General features: G+C 40.4%; 1 protein-coding gene across 1 annotated transcript in view; it reads right to left on the reverse strand.

Annotated features, from left to right (window-relative positions):
• Window positions 1–22,673, reverse strand: part of chrna8 (cholinergic receptor, nicotinic, alpha 8) — a 118,860-nt gene that overhangs the window by 13,121 nt on the left and 83,066 nt on the right. The window contains exons 7-9 of the mRNA XM_007892056.2: window positions 19,023–19,217; window positions 16,063–16,149; window positions 6,767–6,876 (exon numbers count right to left, since the gene is read on the reverse strand). Of these exons, the coding sequence (XP_007890247.2) occupies window positions 6,767–6,876; window positions 16,063–16,149; window positions 19,023–19,217 (392 nt within the window). The remainder of the gene's footprint in view (window positions 1–6,766; window positions 6,877–16,062; window positions 16,150–19,022; window positions 19,218–22,673) is intronic.

A 22,673-nucleotide genomic window follows, 5' to 3' on the forward strand; every position in this document is an offset into this window, starting at 1 on the left:
GTACTTTGTGAGAATGTCTTTTCATTTAAAGTCAATGGTAAAGGAAAAGCTGCATGAAATGCAGAGTGCACACCATCCCCATTTCACTAAGTGTATTGTCACATTTCACTATTTTGCCTCTTGTTCACTTTGTCATTGTCATGTAGTGGATTTGAATTAACTACTAGTTCTTCCTTAGACATCTGGAAAGAGCAGAACAGAGAACAATTCTTGAAGCGAATCTCAAAATAGCTGGAAACAAATTTACATTTACCTGACAGATCACTAAGGAGTAATTATTACCATTTACTTTCACATATTAAATCCAATAAATGATGTTGCTTTTCCAAATGAAAGGTTCTTTCTCTAATGGTACATTATTTGATCAATGTGGATTGGGTTAGATTAAGAAAGATGGCAGAGGAATCAGGAATAAAAGATTTATACACAAGTGATAAATTGCCAATTAGGATAAAAAAATTTAAACTACTGTGTTGATCAAGCCAAAAGGATTGACAATCAAATTGAAACTAACAAGTTTAAAACTGCAATTGTGACAGAGTATCCAAATCCCAATACTGAGAATTTTGCAAATCCATCCCTACTCGATGAGAGAATCAAAGTGGCTAAAATTTTTGTTGGCATTACACGTAAGGTCTTTGACAATATCAGCTGCGAATGGGCTTTCCCCATTAAATAATAATAACAATCCTTGCATTTGATATAGTGCCTTATCATATTGTTGAGATGTCTCAAGGCGTTTCACAGAATGTATTGAAAAGCAGATTGACTGTAAAAAATATAAAATATAAAAATATAAATATAAAAAATATCAACCAAACATTACTTCCCAAAACACGTAACACTGCAGCCCACTGGTAATCACAATCTGAATCCACACAAAGAGACAGTGAAGTTGACAAAGCAGCGTTTAAAACACAATGCTTCTGTTTATCTAGCAGTAAGTAAGCATCCGTAAGTTAGTTGATTGGCGTATCGCTTTTCCGGGGTAAAAATCCCTTAATATTTTTCTTAAAATAATAATTTGGTCACTCAATCCATGACTGTTTATGGGACACTGTGGTGCACAATTTGCTGCCGCAATTTGCCTGCAAAATATACAATCAATTCACTTTGCAGTATATTCTGTGAAACCCTTTGAGATGTCTCGAAGACGTGATAAGGCGCTATATCAAATGCAAGGTTTATTATCATTATTGTGATTCTTTGGTATGGCTAGAATGTGTTTCCATGGTTCACTGGGTAAACAGTGTGAGATCCCAGATTTGATCACTCATCTTTGCTGACTTAGCTGATCTCAGCTGGTGTGTAGAAGGCCAGCAAGTGAAGATAAAAGCCAGTCAGGGTTCCTGCTTCTCATTCATATTTAGCTTGGCTCAGTTGATAGCACTCTCCCCTCTGAGTCAGAAGGTTATGGGTTCAAACCTCACGTGGGGATTCATATAGTTTATGTTGACTATCTAATGAAGTGCTGGGGGTGTTTTGTACTGTTGCAGTACCATCCTTCAGATATTAAACCAAGGCAAATTGGCTCCTGTATTTGTCAACAAAATACACAGTCAATACACTTTACATAATACACTGTGAAGTGCTTTGAGAGGTCTTCCTGACATGAAAGGCACTATACAAATACAAGGATTATTATTATTATTGTTAGAAAGTCTGTAAATGAAGGGTTACGAAAAAAAAAAAATCAATAGCATTGAGAAATATTCGATGAAGGTGAAAAGAGCAAGAGAAATATAACTTTGAGTAGAAAAGTTTAAAAATAGGAACAACTGGAGGAGTTGAATATAGTCCTAGGGTTTATACTGCCATTGTCTGGGTTTATATAGTGTTCCTTACAGAGATGCATAGAAAGGAAGAGGCAGAAAAAAAGCCTGGAGCCTCATCAATTTCCCTCAAGGAAAAACCTTCCCCAACTCCACATGCCTTACGCTATACACCTACACATCTCTCCTGGTGCTGTCCCCTCCTATGAGAAGTGCAAAAACAGAGAAACCCCCTCAAATGGCCATTTTGGGGAGAATTGCTTTCCTTGGCACCATGCTGTCATATCACCACCCCAATACATTCACAGACACACGCACAAATGTCACAAACCTCTCTACATAGTTTGGCAGCGATATCAATTACCATCACAGTGGACTGAAATACTACACATATTGAGTTTCCAGCTAAGCAATATTCTCCCACACTCACAGCAGTGTTTGCTCCAGCTTACCTCTTTTACTGATGCTGATTACAGTAGGGGCTAAGATACAATTGCAATAAAGTCCACTATGTAAGCAGTAACTCAGCAATAAAAGCCTTTCGGGAACTGTTCCATTACAATTTTATAGTGAGAATATGGGTGAACCATGAAACACTCTTCCTCTATCCCTTCGCCTTGCCCCTTCCTTCCCCATCTTCAGGTCGTGTCTGAAGACCTTCCTATTCGAGCGTGCCTATGGTCATCTCCCCTTACCCTGGCTCGGCCTCATGCTCTGCCACTGTTAAGAGCTCTGGGACACTACCCTGCGTGAGGAGCGCTATATAAATGCAAGTTGTTGTTGCTGTTGTGAAGGTCCAAGGCTCTAGTCATAATGGACATGCAACAGAACACCAGACCCAAAATGAAAACATGTGCAGAATTTTGGAAAATATAATTTGGACATGAATTTTACCCTGGTTCAAAGAAAGACCCGAGGAACAAAACCCACCTGAACAAAGACTGAATTTGCTGTTTTTCCAATCCATTTTCAGTTTTAAGACTATGGAATTAGCTTTAAGACTTTGAAAGAAATGTATGTTTGTTGTATGTTTGATAATTAATCTGATTCTGAATGAAAGTTGTTGCAACATTTTAAAAACTTGTACTTTCAAAGTGTGAGCAGTTATGTGGATAACTTGTTTATTGTGTTTTCTACGAGGTGAGAGATGTTTCTCATTCGTCTGGGATTTCACAGCAATCAACTGACTGCTTTTTACATAAAATTGGAAATCCAATGGATTATTCCTACTCTGAAAGCATTTAATGTGGTGCGATTCACCCATAGTACCACAGATGGTGGTTTCACACAATTAGATCCTCACCCAAGCACTTACACCACCACATATCCCAACCTGCTGTTGTGCTGCACTGAGGGTAACAGAATCACCATGTATCAAGCACTGAGATAAATTGTCTGCTGATAATAATAATAATCCTTGCATTTAATATAGAGCTTTTCACGTCGGGAGGACGTCCCAAAGCGCTTCACAGAACACACTGTAAAGTGAATTGACTGTATATTTATGGGCGAACGCGGCTGCCAATTGCGCACAGTAATGTCCCACAAACAGTCGTAGATTGAAAATGACCAATTTATTATTGGTTTGTTTTTGGAGGGATTATTATTAAGCTCTGTGTGGAGTAGGGAAACTTGCCCAAGGTTTCGCCCTCTGCCTGGAATTGAACTCAGGTCTCTCGCTTGCAAAGCGAGTGCTCTAACCACTGAGCTACAGGACTCCATAATATAAATGTAGTCTACACTGGTAAATAATTTAGCATTAATAAAATCCCTCATATCACAAATATTCATTACTGGAAAACTGGGTTCAAATGCAGCCCATACTCATAGGGTGAATGTGTTCACTTCTCAATCTGTTGACTATAACGGTGAAGTGAGTATGAATGGTCTCAAACCCAGTTCCTAATAAGTATGGGCTCACAGCACAATACTGCCTGCTGTCCTGCAATCCTGGTGTTATAGCTCCCTTAATTATAACCCTTGCATTTGATGAAGTGCCTATACCATCAAAATATCTTGAAATATTTTTTCACAGGTAATTGCTGATGAGTTTAGTAACTGTGTATTTTTTAAGTAAACACAGCAGCCAATTTGTGTACAGCAAATCCCACAACCAGCTATTAAGTGGATGGATTATCTAAAGGACTGTTGGCTAGGACTCTGGAAGAAACTCCTTTCTCTTTCGAACAATACCATGGAGGGAGTTGGCCTGCATTTAACTATTGTATCCAAAAAACTGCAACTGCTGCAAGTATGATATAAAGGCAGTAAATTCAGAAAATTCACAGCAGGTGAATCAGCAATTGGAAATGAAAGATAACCTGACACAATGGATAAATTCAGTATACACACAGCAGTGTCCCACTAACAGTCATGGGTTGAAGTAACCAAATAATTATTTTATTTATTTATTTTTGGAAGGATTATTGCCCCCGGAAAAGCAATCTTCCAATCGAATAACAACTGGGTTCCTAGGTAAACAGAGCCATGTGGAGTAAAGAAACTTGTCTAACGTTTCTCCCTGTCCGGGAATTGAACCCGGGTCTTCTCGCTTGCCAGGTGAGTGTTCTAATCAATATGCTAAAGGATTCCATTTATCTTATATTTATTACTTTCCAGGTAGAAGAAAGCTAATTGTTTACTAATAAAAAAGTCCATAAACGGTCAAAAATTCTGGTAGAGGAACAACTTGGATTTATATAGCGCTGCTCACGCAGGATAATGTCTTTAAGCTCTTCGCTTAACAAAAGGTAAAAAATCACAACACCAGCCTCAAAATAACTTTTCCTTTTGAAAAAATTGATATTGATCTTAGTAGTGAACCACGCAATTATGGACACAAACCTAATTACCTCAGCAACTAATCTACGAATGCTGCTTTCAAACCTAGCTTCTCAACCATTGCGCTTCTCATCTATCTATACAACATCCCAGGAAATTCCTTTGACTCGTACATCGCATTATCCAATGACCCTGAATCCTTTTAACTTTGGACTTGGTGCTTGAGGTTTAGGCTGACAATGTCAGAGATGCCATTCTTGAGATGAGACTTTGAACCGAGGTCCTGTTTGCCTGTTTACTTGGACATTACAGATCCCATAATAAAATTTAAAAAGAGAAGGAAGTTTTGTCCCGTGTTTCAGACAACAATCTTTCAGATACAATTAATCATTTACCCACTGGCAGTTTATGGGACTCTGCTGTATGCAAATTGGCTGCCGCATTTGCCTACAAATACACAGTCACTACACTTTACAGAAAACTATTTGAGATGTTTCAACATATAAGCCACTATTTCAAATGCAAGCAATATTATTCATTTCCAGAAGCTTGCCTATTGCCTTTTTGAAACCTTTTTTAATGGGTTACAGGGCACCACACAGAAGAGCAATTCTAGCACCCACAAATTAAAGCTCTTCAATATAAATATGATTTTGAAATGATTCATAAGTTAATCGTTATCCTCAACAATCAGGTTATGTGTGTGCCAAAGGTGAAGGAGACATTTTATTTGTGGAGCCTCAATAATCTAAATGAATTAAGCATGTGACACAAGCTATTGGGCTCACTAAACACCTCTAAAACCCTGAATTCTATTCTATACATTAGTACAGTGTAATTACATGAAATTCCATTTGTGTTATTAATATCTTATACAAATATGAAGATTTGAATTCATCTCACATTTGTGAATCTTTACTTACTCTAGAATCTGAATTCCTATTATTAACTGTATACATTAGGGCATCAATTGCTCAGTGAAAAGAAATTAAGAACTGAAAGCAATAGAAATTGCATTTTCTTTTAAGGAAAGTTGCTTTGAGCATTTTCAGTTGGGTGAGAGCATTTTTTTTCATATGTCTCAGGTGTGGGTGATGCTGAGAAGGGCCAAAAAATATTTTTCAATTCATAGTTCATGGTGGTGGGCTTCTCTTTAAGTTGTTGTTGTCCTTGGGTGATAGTACCCCATGCTGGTGTGGGATACACCAAACCAGTGATTTGACTATCTACTTAGGAAGCTTCTCATGAGTCAAAATGGGCATTTTACCACAAAACCAATTGAGCAAAATTGTAAGCAATTTTCATTTAAGAATCAACTTCAATTAAAATGCACTTTGACGTTGTGATGGGGGGAATGGTAGGATTGGTGTTCTGGGAGGATGAGATCAGATGGGCCAAAAGGTCTTCATCCAAACCAATCTTATGATCTTGTAAATGTTCATCATTATCAGGTTAAATATCATCGCATTAAACTAATCTCTTACCATTCAATATTGAACTCTATATTCATTACCTTCTATCCTCCGTTCACTCCCTTGCCTCGTTTAAGGTACACCTCAAACCATACCTCTTTGACTGTGCTTTAGGTCATCTTTCCCATCTCTCACCCCCGCCCCTCCTCCGCTCCAGTACCCAACCAAAATTGTCAAGCGCTTTGGGACATCCTCCTAATGTGAAAAGTGCTATATAAGTCTATATTGTATTCTATTTTATTCCAGCTTTGAAATCCTTTGTCTTTGCACCATTTCAAAAACAATCTGAAATGGTGCAGAGATGGAGGATTTCAAAGCAGGAGCAAAATAAAATACAATATAGCTTGTCTCAGTTGTTAGCACTCTCGCCTCTGTCAGACATCATTGTGCTGAAATTGGTGTGTGTGGGAGGGGGAGAGTAGCGAAGAAATTATTTGTCTCTCAGATGAGACATGCAAGGATCATTATTTATCCCAGTACTCTTCATCCGTTTCCTGGAAGATGCTAAGACCTACTGAAACTATTCACAGGGAGGACTGGGAGTTTTTCATAACTTATAGCTCTCTGTGGGACCTTTACTGGTGTAAATGGCTGCCGTAAAATACCGATGAGCTGTTATAAGCAAGTTCTTTCTTTATCTTATGAATAATAAGAAAACATCAGGTTATTTGACAGCTGGTTGATAGCCTGCCAGTAATCTATTAAACCACAGTGTTTCTCAGTGTTTTGTTGGTGACTTACCCACTTGGGCATTTTCCCCGCATGAGGATCGTGGTGATGAAACTGAAGAACCAGCACAGTGACAACCACAGACAGACCCACGATGAACATAGTGCTTGCAAAGTATTGAGCTGAAACACAAAACCATACAACATTTTATTATCAGGGTGATGCTGAATGTGGCAGCAATTTTCAAAACATTTCTTCTTCATCCTTCCTCTCATGAATAACTTAAAGAAACAACTGCATTGGGTGAAGTAGTCCATTATCACTTCAGTTCCAATGAATTCCTCAAGACACTATAAACACAATAAGAGATGACCAAGGCACTGGTATGTGTAAAAAGATCTAACCTTGTAACACTAGCACACATTTTCCTTGAGAGAAGAGTTCCAATTTTCTGTATCCCTTGAAAAAACACAACTATAAATAACCATGATGACTAATTTTAATATATTATAGCACACTATATGGCCATATGGTGAATGACTAAATCAAGAGGTCATGTTAGAGGGGACTTTGATAATGGACTTAAAAGGGGAGGGTTGGAGTTTAGGACTACATATTACAACAACAACACATTAGGAGGATTTCATAAGGCACTGGATAGTTGACGGTTTGCACCTTAATGCAATACAATTTACACTTATATGTAATTTGTTGTTGTTATAGCGCCTTTTATATCGGGAGGATGTCCCAAAGTGTTTGACAATTCTGGCTGGGAATGGGAGCTGAGAGTATGAGCTGAGCTGGGTGAGGACAAAATCTTTGACTGATAGCGAGGTTGACGAGGTACATTTTGAGTGTACCTTGAAAGAGCGGACGGGTCGACGTGATAGGCCGCTGTATCCAATGCTAGGATTATTATTATTATTACCAGAAATCAGTAAGCCTGTTTGTTCATCTCACTGGTGTCTGGTGTTTTACATTCTCTAACATAGCTCCTTGTATGATTTTGCAACTGCTCTGTGATCTCAATTAAAACTACATGCCACAGCTGGATAAATGCACTTGTGGCTGTTACTGTGGTTAAATGAGAGGTTTAACAAATGTGATATGTGTTCTATTGAGCTTGCTTTTTGGTTGCCTGTTGGTTTTATGTAGATGTAAGATAAATTTCTGACACTGAACAATGTTGACTGCTTGTGTGCTTTATTTAGTGTCACTTTGGAAAGCTCTTTAAAGATGGTGCAATAAACATGAGGGATTGTGCTGCCTATTGCATCATGTTATTATTATTTTTTAAAATAAACAATGGGGTGAAATTTGCAGCTCGTGTAATATTTATTGCATTCAATAAGCTGTGTTCAATAAGTCAGAGATGCCACATATGGCTGAGAATCATGCTTAGTGTGAGGCTGGCTTTCAGTGAACTAAAAAAAAGCTGGTTTCATGCTAACTGTGAGTCGAAAGTCCATAGAGAATATTTTAGGGGTACTGCAAGCACCGTGTTCACCCACAATTTGCTCACAGCAATGTGTCGCAAACAGCCATGAAGTGACTGACCAATTTTATCTGGGGGATTGTTGGCTAGGGCACTAGGTGAAACTACCTTCTCTTTTCGGAGTAATGTCATGCAATTTTTAATGTCCACCTGAATAGACAGGCAATAATCTCCTTCACTCAACTGTTTCCATTTAAAGCTGTTTAATTTTAAACATTTATATTTAGTTCTGCTTTTATATCGCGTTCCCATTTATTTTTTCCAATTTCCAATGAAGTTTCTGAAACCCTTCAGTGAATGGTCGTTTATCACACGTCAATAATGGTCTTTCCATAACAAAAACAGAGATTGATGAAATGCTCAGCAAGTCGGGCAGCATCCATGGAGAAAGGACTTTCTACCAAACTTCGTCATGGACCCCAAACGTTGACCCATTTTCCTTTCTCCATGGATGCTGCCTGACCTGCTGAGTGTTCCCAGCAATCTTTGTTTTTGTTTTGGATTTCCAGCATTTGCAGTATTGTGGTTTTATAATGGTCTTTCCGTGGTTGTAATATAGCCAAATGAATACTCGCCAATAACTCTCCACAGGTTCACTGATTTTGTTTGTCCCAATATGCGTATATATAAGTAGCACCTGGCCTGAAACTCCACATCATCTTAGCCTCTATCAGTGTCTTGTCTTTCAACTTAAGATCACCAGTTATTACATTTTAAGATGTAATTATCTTACAGGCTGATACTTCAATTCTGCATTTGTTAAAAAGAACCACCACAACAAGCAACTCAACAACCTGTGTTTATATAATCATGAAAATCCTTGCATTTGATATAGCACCTTATCGCGTCTTCAAGATGTCTAAAAACGCTTCACAGAATATACAATTCAATAAAAGTGAATTGATTGTATATTTTGTGGGCCTTTAACACCAGGTAATGTGAGTGAGAGCCAGCATTCAACCTAAGCCTGAAATTAAGAATTGTGAACAATTCTGTACAATATAAAATGTTCATATGGAAATTTAAGCTCACTATGTCTAAAATGTGCTTGTGGTGCATGGATCTCCCTGATGCAGATCTGCCTCAGAGAACACACTTCTGACGAGCCCAGGAAGGTACAGAATGATCTAAATCACTGTTAATGGAATAAACAAATCTAGCCAGTCTGGCTTATTGATGAGACTTGTCAGGGAAAACATGTCCTCAATTCTGACAACCAACATCCCAGTGGGTAGGGCTTTCCAGATGGACACATAGGCAGAACATATCATGGCACATCTTCTTAATTTGTCTAGGGTTCCCTGAAAGGTATTTATCCCCCTTATATTATTGACCTGTCTACAAAGCAAAATTCCAGGAACCAAAATTTAAGGAGTAAAGGGAGCAATCAATCAGAAACTTGCATGTAAGGGGTCCTCTGACAAGTGCTTATGTAGGTTAATAATGAATTCACTTTGACAGAATAAATAAAGAAGTTGTCCAGTAGGCTAGATGGTAAGAACCTTAGAGGACTAGAGGAAATGTGGAAAACCAACTTTGTAAATTAACAAAAGGCAATGATGCTGGAAATCTGGTAAAACACAGAAGTCGCTGGGAACACTCAGCAGGTCAGATAGCATCCATGGAGAGAGGAATATTAGTTGTTTCAGGTCAATAACTTTTCATCAAATTGAGACTGAATGTAATACTTTTCCATGATTTGTGTGATTGGACCGGAGAGAAGGGAGGTAACAAGGGATGAAGTGATTTAAAAATGACAGTGAGGATCTTGAAATCAATCCATTCAGCAACAGGAAGCCAGTGGAGCCTGGCAAGAATTGGGTTGATGGGTGTGCGAAGCCTGGTACAGATGAGGACATGGGTGACAGAGTTTTGAATCATCTGGATCTTGTTTATGATGTAACTGGTGAGACTAGAGAGGAGTATATTGGAAAAATTGAGGCAGGAAGTGGCGAAAGCGTGAATCAGAGATTTCAGCACTGTTTGAAGTAAGATAGGGTCAAAGGCGAATATGGCAGAGGTGGAGGAAAGGTCTGTACAAGGACCGGATGTAGGGTAGGAAGGATATCTGGAGATTGAACCTGATGCCACGGTTGTGTAGCGGTTCGGTAAGTCTGTGGGATAGGCAGGAAAGGTTGTAGGTGAAAAAATGAAGCAATTGCAATTGAAATCATATTAAAATTCAGCTGTATTGGTCCATCTTCTTTGTTTTCACTTGTCTCTGCGGTAGGCAATGTTTTGATGCTCAGCTGTGCATGTCTGTGCAGTGTGCACTCTCTTAGCATCACTCCTACTTCAGCAATAAAAAAAACATGCTATCTGTCTGACATTTATTGCAGCTGTTGCTTCAGAATCTGGGGCAGCACAGATTGAGTTTGGCTTTTACAATATTAATATTTCAGGACGATATTAGTCAGGAAAGACAAAATCCGCTCTCTGATTAAAGACGTCCTAATCTGCTCTGAGCAAAAGAGCCTTCAGTCAGGCTGTGGAGACTGCACTTCGGTCTTCTTTGCTGAATGCAGGTTTAAAAAAAAGTAGTTTTAAAAGTAAAATGTTATTGTTAAAAGGCCATCGTAACAGCTGGGGTTAAAAATCTTAGCCTGGCTGCAAGTATTTTTAAATAAACAAACGACAATTAAATTAGCCGTAAGAAATCTGAGGACGAAATCATTTTCCTAAAGTCAGAGGGTGTTCAGGCCTTAACCTGTCATTATGGATAGATTTAGAAGGGCATGTGTGAACTGAAGAACAGAATGTGTCTAGGAATATCTTAACAAACCTGTGTGTGTATGTGTGTGGGGTGCACGTCTTTATGTAAATGTACCTGTGTAATTCTGTGTATGTATATTCATCTGTATTCATGTGTGTTTATGTGTGAATGTATATGTGTGTTATGTGTGTCCCATTTTCAGGTCTCTGCTGAAGACCTTTCTTTTCGACCGCGCCTTTGGTCACCTTCCTCCCCCTCCCCCTGGCTCGGTCCCAGGATCCGTTACTGTAAAAGCGCTCTGAGATGCTATCCGGCGTGGAGGGCGCTATATAAATCCAAGTTGTTGTTGTTGTTGTCTGTGTGTGCGTGTGTGTGTATTTGACCATTCAGCCTTTAAAAGTGCCTGTGACTGCTGGTAGCTCTCCTGCCTCTGAATTAGAAGGTTGTGGGTTGAATTCCCACATCAACATTTTAGCTCATTCTGGGGTGATGCGGTGTTGTTGGAGATGAAATGTTAAACCCAGGTCCCTCTGTTTGTCTAAGTGGACTTTATCACGATCCCATGACACTACTTGAAAATAAACTTTCTTCTGATGTCCTGGCCAACAATCTTCCAGATAAAATTAGTCATTCACTTTATGGCCTTTTGTGGTATATTGCTGTCTGAAAATTGGCTTCAGCAAATTGTCTACAAATTACAGTCATACTTTACAGTAAAATCCTGTGAAATGCTTTAAGACATCCTTCCAATGTAAAAGGCGCATATCAAATGCAAGGATTATTATTATTATAATACATGATTCAACTCATTTTGTCACTTTCTAAACCTGGACCCAGGTGTGGTGCCAAAAGTTTAGAGGTTTACTTTGCATCTCACAGAAACAAGTTCAACACTTGTTAAACACACAACAAACTAGATCTCTTTCCTGAGCCCAGAGAGTTTCATTCTGCTGCCTATTCTCACCTGTATTAAACTCCATAATCCCATCACACCTGTCCTCACCAGGCTTCACTGGTGTACTATCACAGAATGGATCTATTTCAAGAACATCTCAATTGTCTACAAACCCCTTCACGCCTTAACACCTTTCTGACCTGCTTTCTTGCCACTCCACTACCCACTTCCTCCGTTTGGCTGGCGCTGACCTCCTGCTTATCCCTCGCCCCTCCGCTCCATCATCGACAGTCTAGCTTTCAGCCACTACGTCCCAAAGCTTTGGACCTCTCTCCCCCTTGCCCACTGCTTCCACTCTTTTAGATTACGGCTAAAGACCTTCCTCTTCAACCGAGCTTACAGTCACCTCCTCCCTCCCCCCGGCTCGGCATCAGACTCCGTCACTGTTAAACGCTCTGAGATGCTGCCCGCGTGAAGGGAACTATATCAATGCAAGTTGTTGATAGTGTTATTGTTGTTCTGCCCAGCTCCTCTGTGCTCCCTGTGTTGTGGAATCAAATGTGACTAAAGGCTGTGTTGTGGGCAAACTTATGGTCAAGCCCATTGGTTTGTTAGCATCACAAGATTACAACAGGATCACAAGATTGGTTTGGATGAACAAGGCCCTTCAGCCTATGTCATCTCATCCTTCCAGAACACCCATCCTACCATTCCCCCCATCACAGCTGCGTTTTAAATGCGACCAGCAACCTGGCCTAAACTATTGATCTGGGTTTACTTTTTCAATTGTTTCGCCCGCAAAACATGGTCAATTCACTTTACAGTATATTCTGTGAAGCACTTTGAGAAGTTCCTCTGAGTCATCTTTTCTCAAAACTGAAGAGCCCTAGCTTGTTTGATAGTTACTTATAGCCCATTTCTCTGTAACTAATGATAATCCTCCTCCTCTTTTCCTCCTCACTGCCTCTCGGGCCCGGGCAGCCCCTTAATGTCAAGGTGATCAGAACTGTATGCATCATATCTCAGGGAAATCAAGCGGCTACATCGCTGTACTACGGAACAAGAGATAGCCCATTGCGTGTCAAAAAGGACAATGTTTTATCCAAAGCAGTTTGGAATTATGAATCCCTAAATATTTGGTTGTGGCAGTTATTGCCTTATGTCAGAGAGATATAAAAACCTAATGTGAAGACCGGTGAAAATTGAATGAAACTTCATGCGGGATTCAGTTGCAAACAGCCATAATACATTATATGCTCTATTTATTCTGACTGAGCTGATTCTGTGCTCCCAGCCCATTTCTCAAAGCAAACTAGAGTGCTTAACATTGAATATTAATTTCCTGCCTTTGAGAATTATTATCTTGCAGACTGCTGGTCTTTTTTAAAACAGAAAAAAAAAAGTTTCCAGATTCACCAGCAAACAAAGAATTGAGTTTCCAACTTTTATTCATGTACAAAACATAGTTACTGCATTTTACAGTATACCCTGTGAAGCAAGACAGAACAAGGTTTCCTGCTTTACTGAGTATACCATAATGGTATGTCCTCCCGACGTGACTGTCAAATGTGAGGATTATTATTATTGTTGACATGCACAATTATGCCAATAATGAAATAGTCTACACAGCTACAGATCCCCTCAGCTATGAAATAACATATTAAAAATATGTTCATATATCCAGACTGAGGGATGTGTAAATAGTGTTGTATTTTAGACATGCTGAAAGGTATTTTTAAGGATACCTGTTTAGCCTAGATCAGTCCACACTTTTTAAACTTTCAGGTTCAGTGAATGCTTCCATAATGTCCTTATATTTCCTGCTTGCTGTCTCCTGTACTTATAGTCATTCCCCAAGGAGTTCAGGCAGTGTAAGCTCCAGATGTTTTATTTATTGCATTCAATAAATAGAAATAATGTATTGTAACACTGCTTTTCAGACAGCTAGCTCATAAAATAGAATCATCCTGAAATTAGATTTTAAACTAAGGCTTGTTATAATTTTTCCTGTATGGTTTTGTCCATTGCATTGTGTCCATTCTGTCCATGGTGAGGTTTTAGAGAGAAATACTATCACAGATGCAATAGTGAAAAGATTGTATCGATACTTAGCTCATTTCTGCTGTTAATACAATTGTGACTTGTAAAACTACACTACAATCGTAATGTGTCAATTCACATTAGTGTTAGCTGACACACTGCTGAAAAAACATGGCCAGTCGATAACGTAAGAGATTGACTAGTTCCAGGGCTTGAGGGGGTTCAATTCTTCTTTCCAGTTGCATTGATTTTTTGGAGAAGTCGCTTATATACAGTTCAGTATTAATATGACGTGATATGATACGGTATGGGGCCCTCAATGTCAACTTGAAGCCAGTTCAGCTCCAAGGAGAACCCACTTACCTCCCCCTCCCCTTAGGAGGATAGTCACTACTTGGTTATGTGACAAATGACAAGTGTGGGTTTGAGCCCTCACATGGTGGATGGCAGGTACCAACCTTCCCAGTTGGCCACCACAGCTCAGCATGAAATGCATGAGAGCACTGCCACCATTTTCCTGCCCACAGCTCGGGCACAGGTCCCTTCTCATTGAGTGATGGTTCCACCCGTTGGAGGTGCAGAGTTTAAGCATGTGTTCATGACCTTCCAGGAACTATCACCTCAAGCCTCAGAGTTTCCTCATCAGCTACCTGGCGGACATCTGCCTTCAGTGTGGTGGTAGATACCATTACAGGACAGCTTGTGACATGCCAGCCACCTTGTTGTTCTGAACGTTCAAGTCCAATGCTGCATACCAGCCTTATCCAAAACCAGCTGCTTGATCCAGCAAGAACTAGTGACAGCGCAAAATTCCTATAGTTTTTTGTTCTTGAATAATGGAAACATTCTTGGTAAATACTTCCGTTTTGTTCCCCTTGGACCAGTCCAAGAATTTCACCTCTCGTAGTATGATACGAATGCCTCCAACCATCCCTCTTAATCATAGCTCCAGATCTGAAAAGCAAGAGACTGGTCCTGGAGTGTATTCAATTATTCCTAGCTGGAAGATTCAGGTGCTCTGTTTTGAACTCTTTAATTTCTTTTCAGAGCAAATGCTTCAACCCTTGATGACACATGTGGCTAGAGGCAAAATTCTTGGACCAATTCTTTCATTTCCTTCTGCCAAATAGTAAGGACATTAATAAATTCATAAGGTACAGCACAGCGTCAGCTGTCAAATAGCTGTGACCCTCCTGGAAATTAGTACAAATTCCTGTCGGGTCCAATTAGAGAACATTGACTTGCATTTATATAGCGCTCTTCACATGGGGAGATCTTACATAGCACCCTGCAGGCCAAGCCGGTCCGAGTGGCCAGTCCAGGGGAATCCATGGTACCTCCAGCATAATACCCTCCAACAGGCTAAAATGCCACCCTCCTCCCAATGGTATAATCTACCCTCCCCTGCAAATGGGAAGCCTGTGGATGGTCCTTTGTTGGAGTTTAGAGGGATATTAGAGGTATTCCATCACCTCGGAAAGCTAAGATTAAAGAGGAGCAAGTAAGGAGGCTACTGTCACTTACTCTGGTGGGAGAATTTCCAACTGGATCTAAATTTACTCTATTTATGTAACATTTATTTATGTGTCGAGAATTTGGCAATTGTTGAATTGGGTCATAATTTTGAAGTGCTCAAAAAAAATGCTTAAGAAAAGTTGAAAGAACTTAAAAGAAAACCAGTTACAAAATCAAGACTGTCTCTGAGAATTCTGGACACTCTGAAATAATACAAATAATAATGATCCTTGCATTTGGTATAGCGCCTTTCACGTTGGGAGGACACCTGAAAGAGCTTCACAGGATTTACTGTGAAGTGGAGTGACTGTGTATTTGTAGGCAAATGTGGCAGCCCATTTGTACATAGCAATGTCCCACAAACAGCGTGGAAACAAGTGACCAATTTTGTTGGCCAGGATACCAGGAGAGAGAAACCCCCTTCTCTAATGCTGCATAAATATAAAAAATTCTAGACACAGATTAAGTGATTTTTCCTCATGCTGCTGTATGCTATTTACCTGATTTGTTGGCATTGGACATTGGACAGAATCAACTCGTTTGTTCACCAACTATTGCTGCATCGACTGGTTCTTCCACACTACTCCCAATGACCACTACAATATTGAATGAAACTGAACAATTCTGTCAAGAAAATGTTTTGATGCTGTTCAGATACGGCATGAGATAAGCATTGCACTGGAAAAGCATTGCACTGGACAAGCACTTACCGATCAGTGGGACGGAGTCAGATGTTGCTGGCATAATCTCAGCAACAAGCAGCATGAAAACAGTTAAGGACAAGAGCACAGTGATCCCTACAGGAAAGAAAGGAGTGTCACACATTATACAGTAAATGCACACAATTAGTTGACATTACCTTATAAGTACCGAGGACAGTTCCAATTCAGTTTAACCAAATATTAGATAACAATAATAAAAATCCTTGCATTTGGCATAGCGCCTTATCACGTCTTTGAGACGTCTCAAAGCACTTCACAGAATACACAGTAAAGTGGATTGACTGTGTATTTTGTGGGCAAATGTAGCAGCCAGTTACGCACATCAGTGTCCCACAAACAGCCTTGGAGCGAGTGACCAATTTAATTTGGGGGATTTGTTGGCCAGGACACCAGGAGTAAACTCCCTTCTCTTTTTGAATAGATGGAGTGGGCAGGGCGGGGAACCTTAGAAAACAGTCTTTACTGTACCATTAGGATGATAATTTGTCTGATATGATAATTCTCACTTATTCTGGGGGAACTTTAAATGGGGAATAGGTACTCTGTGTGGATACTGACCCCAAAAAATTATTTTAAAAGTAAAAATGTAAAGTTTAAAAAAAACAGTTCTAGGTTTCTTTGCTAAATTTAAAACAAAGGTGGTCATAATTCAGATTTGAAAGGCTCAGTTGGGGAATACCATTCTCTGGGTTCAGTCCCAGATTTGTCACTTTCAGGTGGAAAAATAACTTTTAATTATAGGATAATAGGTATTCATTAAGGATAATAGGCATTCACAAAGGAGGATTCAGTCTGATCTAAAAAATCTGAAATAAAGCTGTTTGGCTGGGCACTGCAGCATTTTATAACTTCTGGCTCTGATGGTGCGCTGATGTTTGTTATGAACTAATGGCAAATGGCTGACATCTGATGGCATATTCAGCTTACAGGACAGCTTCCAGCTGTAGCCACGGTGTCAGAGCCAGTGAGTTAGGTGATGTCTCTTGCTGCACAAAAGGCACCACTTAACCTTTGCCTCCACACACTACTTTGTCTTAAAATTTAAGCCATGCAGAATGTTAGCACATTCTCGAATTCAGTCGTTACAGCAGCTGTAAGAAGCTGACTTCCAAATGAAAACTGTATTTAAGAAATGTTTGCACAATTCTGCACAGATCTTAAATTTTAAGATGTTCCTACAGGATAAGACCAGGTGGAATATAGGGCCTCCTATAGTTTATTTTCCAGGTTGGCTTCTCCACATGAACAGACCTCATCCTGTCTGCAACGTCATGATGTCACACAACCTGCGTGCACGCAGAGGTAAAGGGACAGTGCTTTAGCACTCTGTAACCAAGGGCAGAGGAAGTCCGAACCCTGCACCTGAATATCAGCAGCTTTGCTGATGGATTTACATGCTATTTCCCAGCATTTTTGGGGTCGACCTGGTCTGACTGTGAGCGCACAGACCAGCAGTGGACAATGCAACTCATTGTATGTCTACACAGCCTCCTAAATGACACCATCTCTACAAAGTGGGATTGCAGCAAATCTGCACAGACAAACACCTGAAGTCTGGTACAGTTCTCTGGAGACAAACGTTGAGATTATGTCGGCGGATAATATAAGGAAGCTTCTGCAAGCTTTGATGAATCAGGTTCGACGTTTCATCCTATTGCCCCTAGAAGGGTTTAGGATAAGGATTTTTTTATAATTCTGGAATTTCATTAGAAGTCCATTAGCTGCCTGATTCTTTCAGCATATTCAAGGTAATAGTTATGTTTTATGACTTAACTATATTAATTATATACGTGAATTTCCCATTGTCATTTATTTTTAAATGCTGTAACCCTCCAGAGAAATAAGAAACGTGGTACTCCTGTCCTTTTGTTAAATCAAACAGCCTTGAAGAGTACACGTTCGGAATTGGGACACATCATTTGAAAACGGACAACCTTTTCACTTCACTTAAACATCACTCTTCATTGGAAATGATGCGCAAACCCATGGCAATTCGTGCCCTGCAAACTCTGCAGCACTGAGCGTGTGTCATGACAATGGTAGTGACCCTTATTTGCGCAATTTCAGCTTTTAACATTACAATGGTCAGGAACATGCCCACCAGCCAACATGTTAAAAAATAAGGGATTGCATTAATGTAATAGGGTTCGTTTAGTAAGGTTTCAATATGTATTACATCAAATGTGCCAGAGGCAGTCCTTCCCAACAATGTTCTCAATAGCAATGACTGCGAAGCCGAGCCCAGCTCACGACTTGCAGTTCAGGAAAGGTGACTATAGGCACAATTGAAGAGGACAGCAATGTCCCTCAAACAGTTGTGGATTTAGTGACCTCTTGTTTGGAGTTTCAAAGGGTGGGGGCAAAGAGGCTGAATGCCTGACCGCCAATGCAGGGGAGAAACAGAAGGAGACGCGAAGCAGGAGGAGACGTGAAGCAGGAGGAGAATGTGAAGCAGGCTGGAGGATGCTGAGTGAACAGGTTGATATGGCTTTAGTAGGTCACAGAGGTAGGAAGGAGCAAGGCTGTGGAGTGGTTTGAAGGTGATAGGATCATGGAGCCTGGTGCGGGAGAGGACACGAGTTGCAGGGTTCTGGATGATCTGCAGCTTGTGGAGGAAAGAGTTGAGGAGGCTGACAAGCTGCAAGTTGGCGTAATTGAGCCTAGTTGTAATAAATGGATGGATGAGGGTTTTGGCAGCCTCAGGGGTGAGGCAGTGGTGGAGCTGGGCAATGTTGCAGAGGTGGGGGAAGGCAGAAAGGGTCAAGGCACGGATGTGGGGTAGAAAGGAGAGTTGAGGGTCGAACAGGACACTGAGGTTCCTCACTGGCTCAATGAGGTGGAGTGTGCATCCATGGATGGTGATGCCTGAGGTGTGGAGGCGCTGACAGGAGCCAATCAGAGGGGCCATGACTCAAGCTGCGATGGAAGGGTACATTATTAAGACTTACCTAATGAAATTTTCTCTCCAGAATCAGCCGGCAATAAGAATACAAGGAGCGCCAGCCCAGATATCAAGACGCATGGAATCAGTAGATTTAATCCGTAATACAGTGTACGCCGACGCATTGTTACAGTGTAGGTCACATCAGTATAGGGCTCCTCACAGCATTCATAGTTCCGCTCATTCCTCTTTCCTGGGACTCCTACAAGACCACAATAACATGCGTATTATTCATTGTACAGGAAGACAGTTACATTCTCCTCACATTCCAACACAGCAGTCGAGATGAACCAGATACGTATCCGCACACAGTGGTTTGTGTAATGGGTTAGTAGATTTGGCCGTTTGATACTGGATTTAATTTGGGTACAGAGACTGGAGACAGGGCTTTGTCACACTCAGCTCCCACTCAGTTAACCCTGCAAGCCAAAGCCCTGACAGGTAGAGTGTTCTAGCTGGACAAGCAATGGGAAAGCTTGCCAGACAGCAATATCAAACGCAAGCTATGCGTTTTTAGCTGGTGAGACACCAGCAGTATCCCAACACAAATTCTGGATCCCTAAACCTTGGCTATTGCCAACCTGCTCCTCATACTTTCTGGAATTAGGTAAGCAGGATACTTCCTTCCAGGGAGAGAGTGTACATTCCATTCCAATAAATATCTCAGTCTGTCAGATTGTAGTCTGTCAGATTGTAGCCTGTCAGATTGTAGCCTGTCAGATTGTAGCCTGTCAGATTGTAGCCTGTCAGATTGTAGCCTGTCAGATTGTAGCCTGTCAGATTGTAGTCTGTCAGATTGTAGCCTGTCAGATTGTAGCCTGTCAGATTGTAGTCTGTCAGATTGTAGCCTGTCAGATTGTAGTCTGTCAGATTGTAGTCTGTCAGATTGTAGCATCAAACATATCTGTGGACACTTAGACCCGTGACACCAAAACAATTTCGGTTAGATTTTGACACCCAACCCAAATGTCGATGGTCGCTGAGTCTTTGCTTCAATGCAATCTCAACTCATGTGTTCGCTGGATAACGGTTGCATATTGCATGGTGAAGATAGCCTGAACACTCGTTACCGGATGGCTGAAACCTTCACAGATATAGGACTCTTTCAAACATTTCTTCTGCTCTAGTTCACATGTTCAAATAATTAGTGTTCATTCTAAAGCAAACAGTGCTTACATTTTTTATAAATGACAGAAAACCTTTTACTTTGGATTTACAGCCATTGCATATCAAAGCAATTAATATCAAAACTCAAATCACCTACTCCTTGAAATACTGTAACCTTCCCTCTTGCTCTGATAAATTTAATTATTGCAATTCAGTTGGCAAAAGCTATTTTGGTAACGATGTCTGCTGGAGTAACTGGGCTTGTTTTAGATAGTTGAGGACAGAAATTAGTTCAATATCAACTGATATATAAAAAAATCATCTCCAGCATGCATTCAGGGTGGATGCTGGGAGGGCCACAGAAAGACTCCCAGGACTGCTAACTGCTATTGGGCTGCTTGCAGGAAATTTGGTTCCCTTTGTTTCACTCCTTTCTGCAAGTGAACACTGTATTGTCAGTGATGCTGTCCTTCAGATGAAATGATAAACTAAGATGCCATCTGCCTGTTCAGGAGGATATCAGAGATTCCAGGGCACTATTGAAAAAAATAAGTTATCTTCTCCTGGTGTTCTGGCTAACAGCCCCACCAGATAAATTCACTTCATGGCAATTTGTGGGGCATTGCTGCATGCAATATGGCTGCTGTGTTCACTTACAATATACACAGCCACTACACTTCACAGTTTTCAACGTCATCCTTTCTTGAAAGGATTATTATTATAAGATCTCGGTATCAAGCATGGCTGAAAATCACCCAAATGAAATTCAGTCAGAGCTCACAAGCTGTTCTCCATTCTTCTAATGCAACATTCTTGCACAAGTAACCCATTGTTAATTTAAGGAGAAAAAAAGCCTCTTTATAATCTCATGAGTACATTTCAGTGAGATCTTAGTACAGCTGCTCAAGGCTTATCAAGAACACAAGCTAAGTAGTCTTTGTCAGTTGCTTGGGTAATGCTTGGAAAGAGGAACACACAGTCTGGATCTGAGAACTATCATTAGGAGTTCTGCGGTGTGTGAGCAATGGTAAGGAGGTTGTCTTGGATCACTTATAGAAGGTAAAAAGAAAAAAAAATTGCATTGTTAAATAGCAATAAAATATCTCAAAGTGCTTCATGGTAATTACTGTTATAGGGAGTTACTACTGTTTTGGTTGACAAACATGTAGCCAGTTTATGAATAACAGAGTTCCACAAACAGAATTAAGGTGAATGATCAATGTATTTGGGGGATTATTGGCCAGAGTACAGGCCTTCACTTTTCAAATATTCCGGGAAGGTCATAACAAGATTAGGCAGAGTCAACATGGCTTTACAAAAGGGAAGTCATGCTTAACTAATCTTTTAGTTTTTTGAAGATGTATCTAGCAGGTTAGATAGGGGGGAACCAGTAGATGTAGTATATTTAGATTTTAAGAAGGCATTTGGCAAAGTGCCACACAAAAGGCTATTGCACAAGATTAAGGCCCACGGGATTAATGGGAACATATTAGCTTGGATTGAAGAGTGGCTAACGGGTAGAAAACAGAGAGTAGGGATAAACGGGTCATTCTCGAATTGGCAGGATGTGACTAGTGGAGTGCCACAAGGATCAGCGCTTGGGCCTCAGCTATTTACAATTTACATCAATGATCTAGACGAAGACATTGAATGTAACGTATCTAAATTCGCGGATGACACTAAACTAGGTGGGAGAATAAACTCTGAGGATGATGCAAAAAGATTGCAACGGGATATAGATAGGCTAGGGGAGTGGGCGAGTAGGTGGCAGATGGAACTTAATGTGGGGAAGTGTGAAGTTATTCGCCTAGGTAGAAAAAATAAAAAACAGATTATTTTCTAGAGGGGGAGAGATTAGATAATGATAGTGTTCAGAGGGATTTGGGTGTCCTTGTACACCAGTCTCAAAAAGTTAGTTTGCGGGTGCAGCAAGCAACTAAGAAGGCGAACGGCATGTAAGCGTTCATTGCAAAAGGTTTAGAGTACAAGAGTAGGGAAGTCTTGCTGCAACTGTATAGGGCCTTGGGGAGACCGCACCTAGAGTATTGTGTGCAGTTTTGATCTCCTTATTTAAAAAAGGAATTACTTGCCCTAGAGGGGGTGCAGCGTAGATTCACTCAGTTAGTTCCTGGGATGAGGGGACTGACCTATCAGGATAGGCTGAATAAACTAGGGCTATATTCTCTAGAGTACAGAAGAATTAGGGGAGATCTTATTGAAACATATAAGATTCTTAAAGGGCTGATAAAGTAGACACTGAGGGACTGTTTCCCCTGGTAGGAGAATCTATAACCAGAGGTCACAGTCTTAAAATTAAGGGTCAGCCTTTTATAACAGAGTTGAGGAAATATTTCTTCACTCAGAGGGTAGTGAATTTATGGAATTCACTACCCAAGAAGGCTGTAGATGCTCAGTCCTTGAACATTTTCAAGGCTGAGACTGACATATTTTTAAAAAATAGAGGGATTAGGGGATATGGGGATAGGGCAGGTAATTAGAGTTACCATCTCTCAGGATCTCCATAATCAAAATCCAGGAGACATCTGTCCTC

Source organism: Callorhinchus milii, unplaced genomic scaffold, assembly GCF_018977255.1.
Source record: "Callorhinchus milii isolate IMCB2004 unplaced genomic scaffold, IMCB_Cmil_1.0 Scaffold1, whole genome shotgun sequence".
NCBI classification, from domain to species: Eukaryota; Metazoa; Chordata; class Chondrichthyes; order Chimaeriformes; family Callorhinchidae; genus Callorhinchus; species Callorhinchus milii.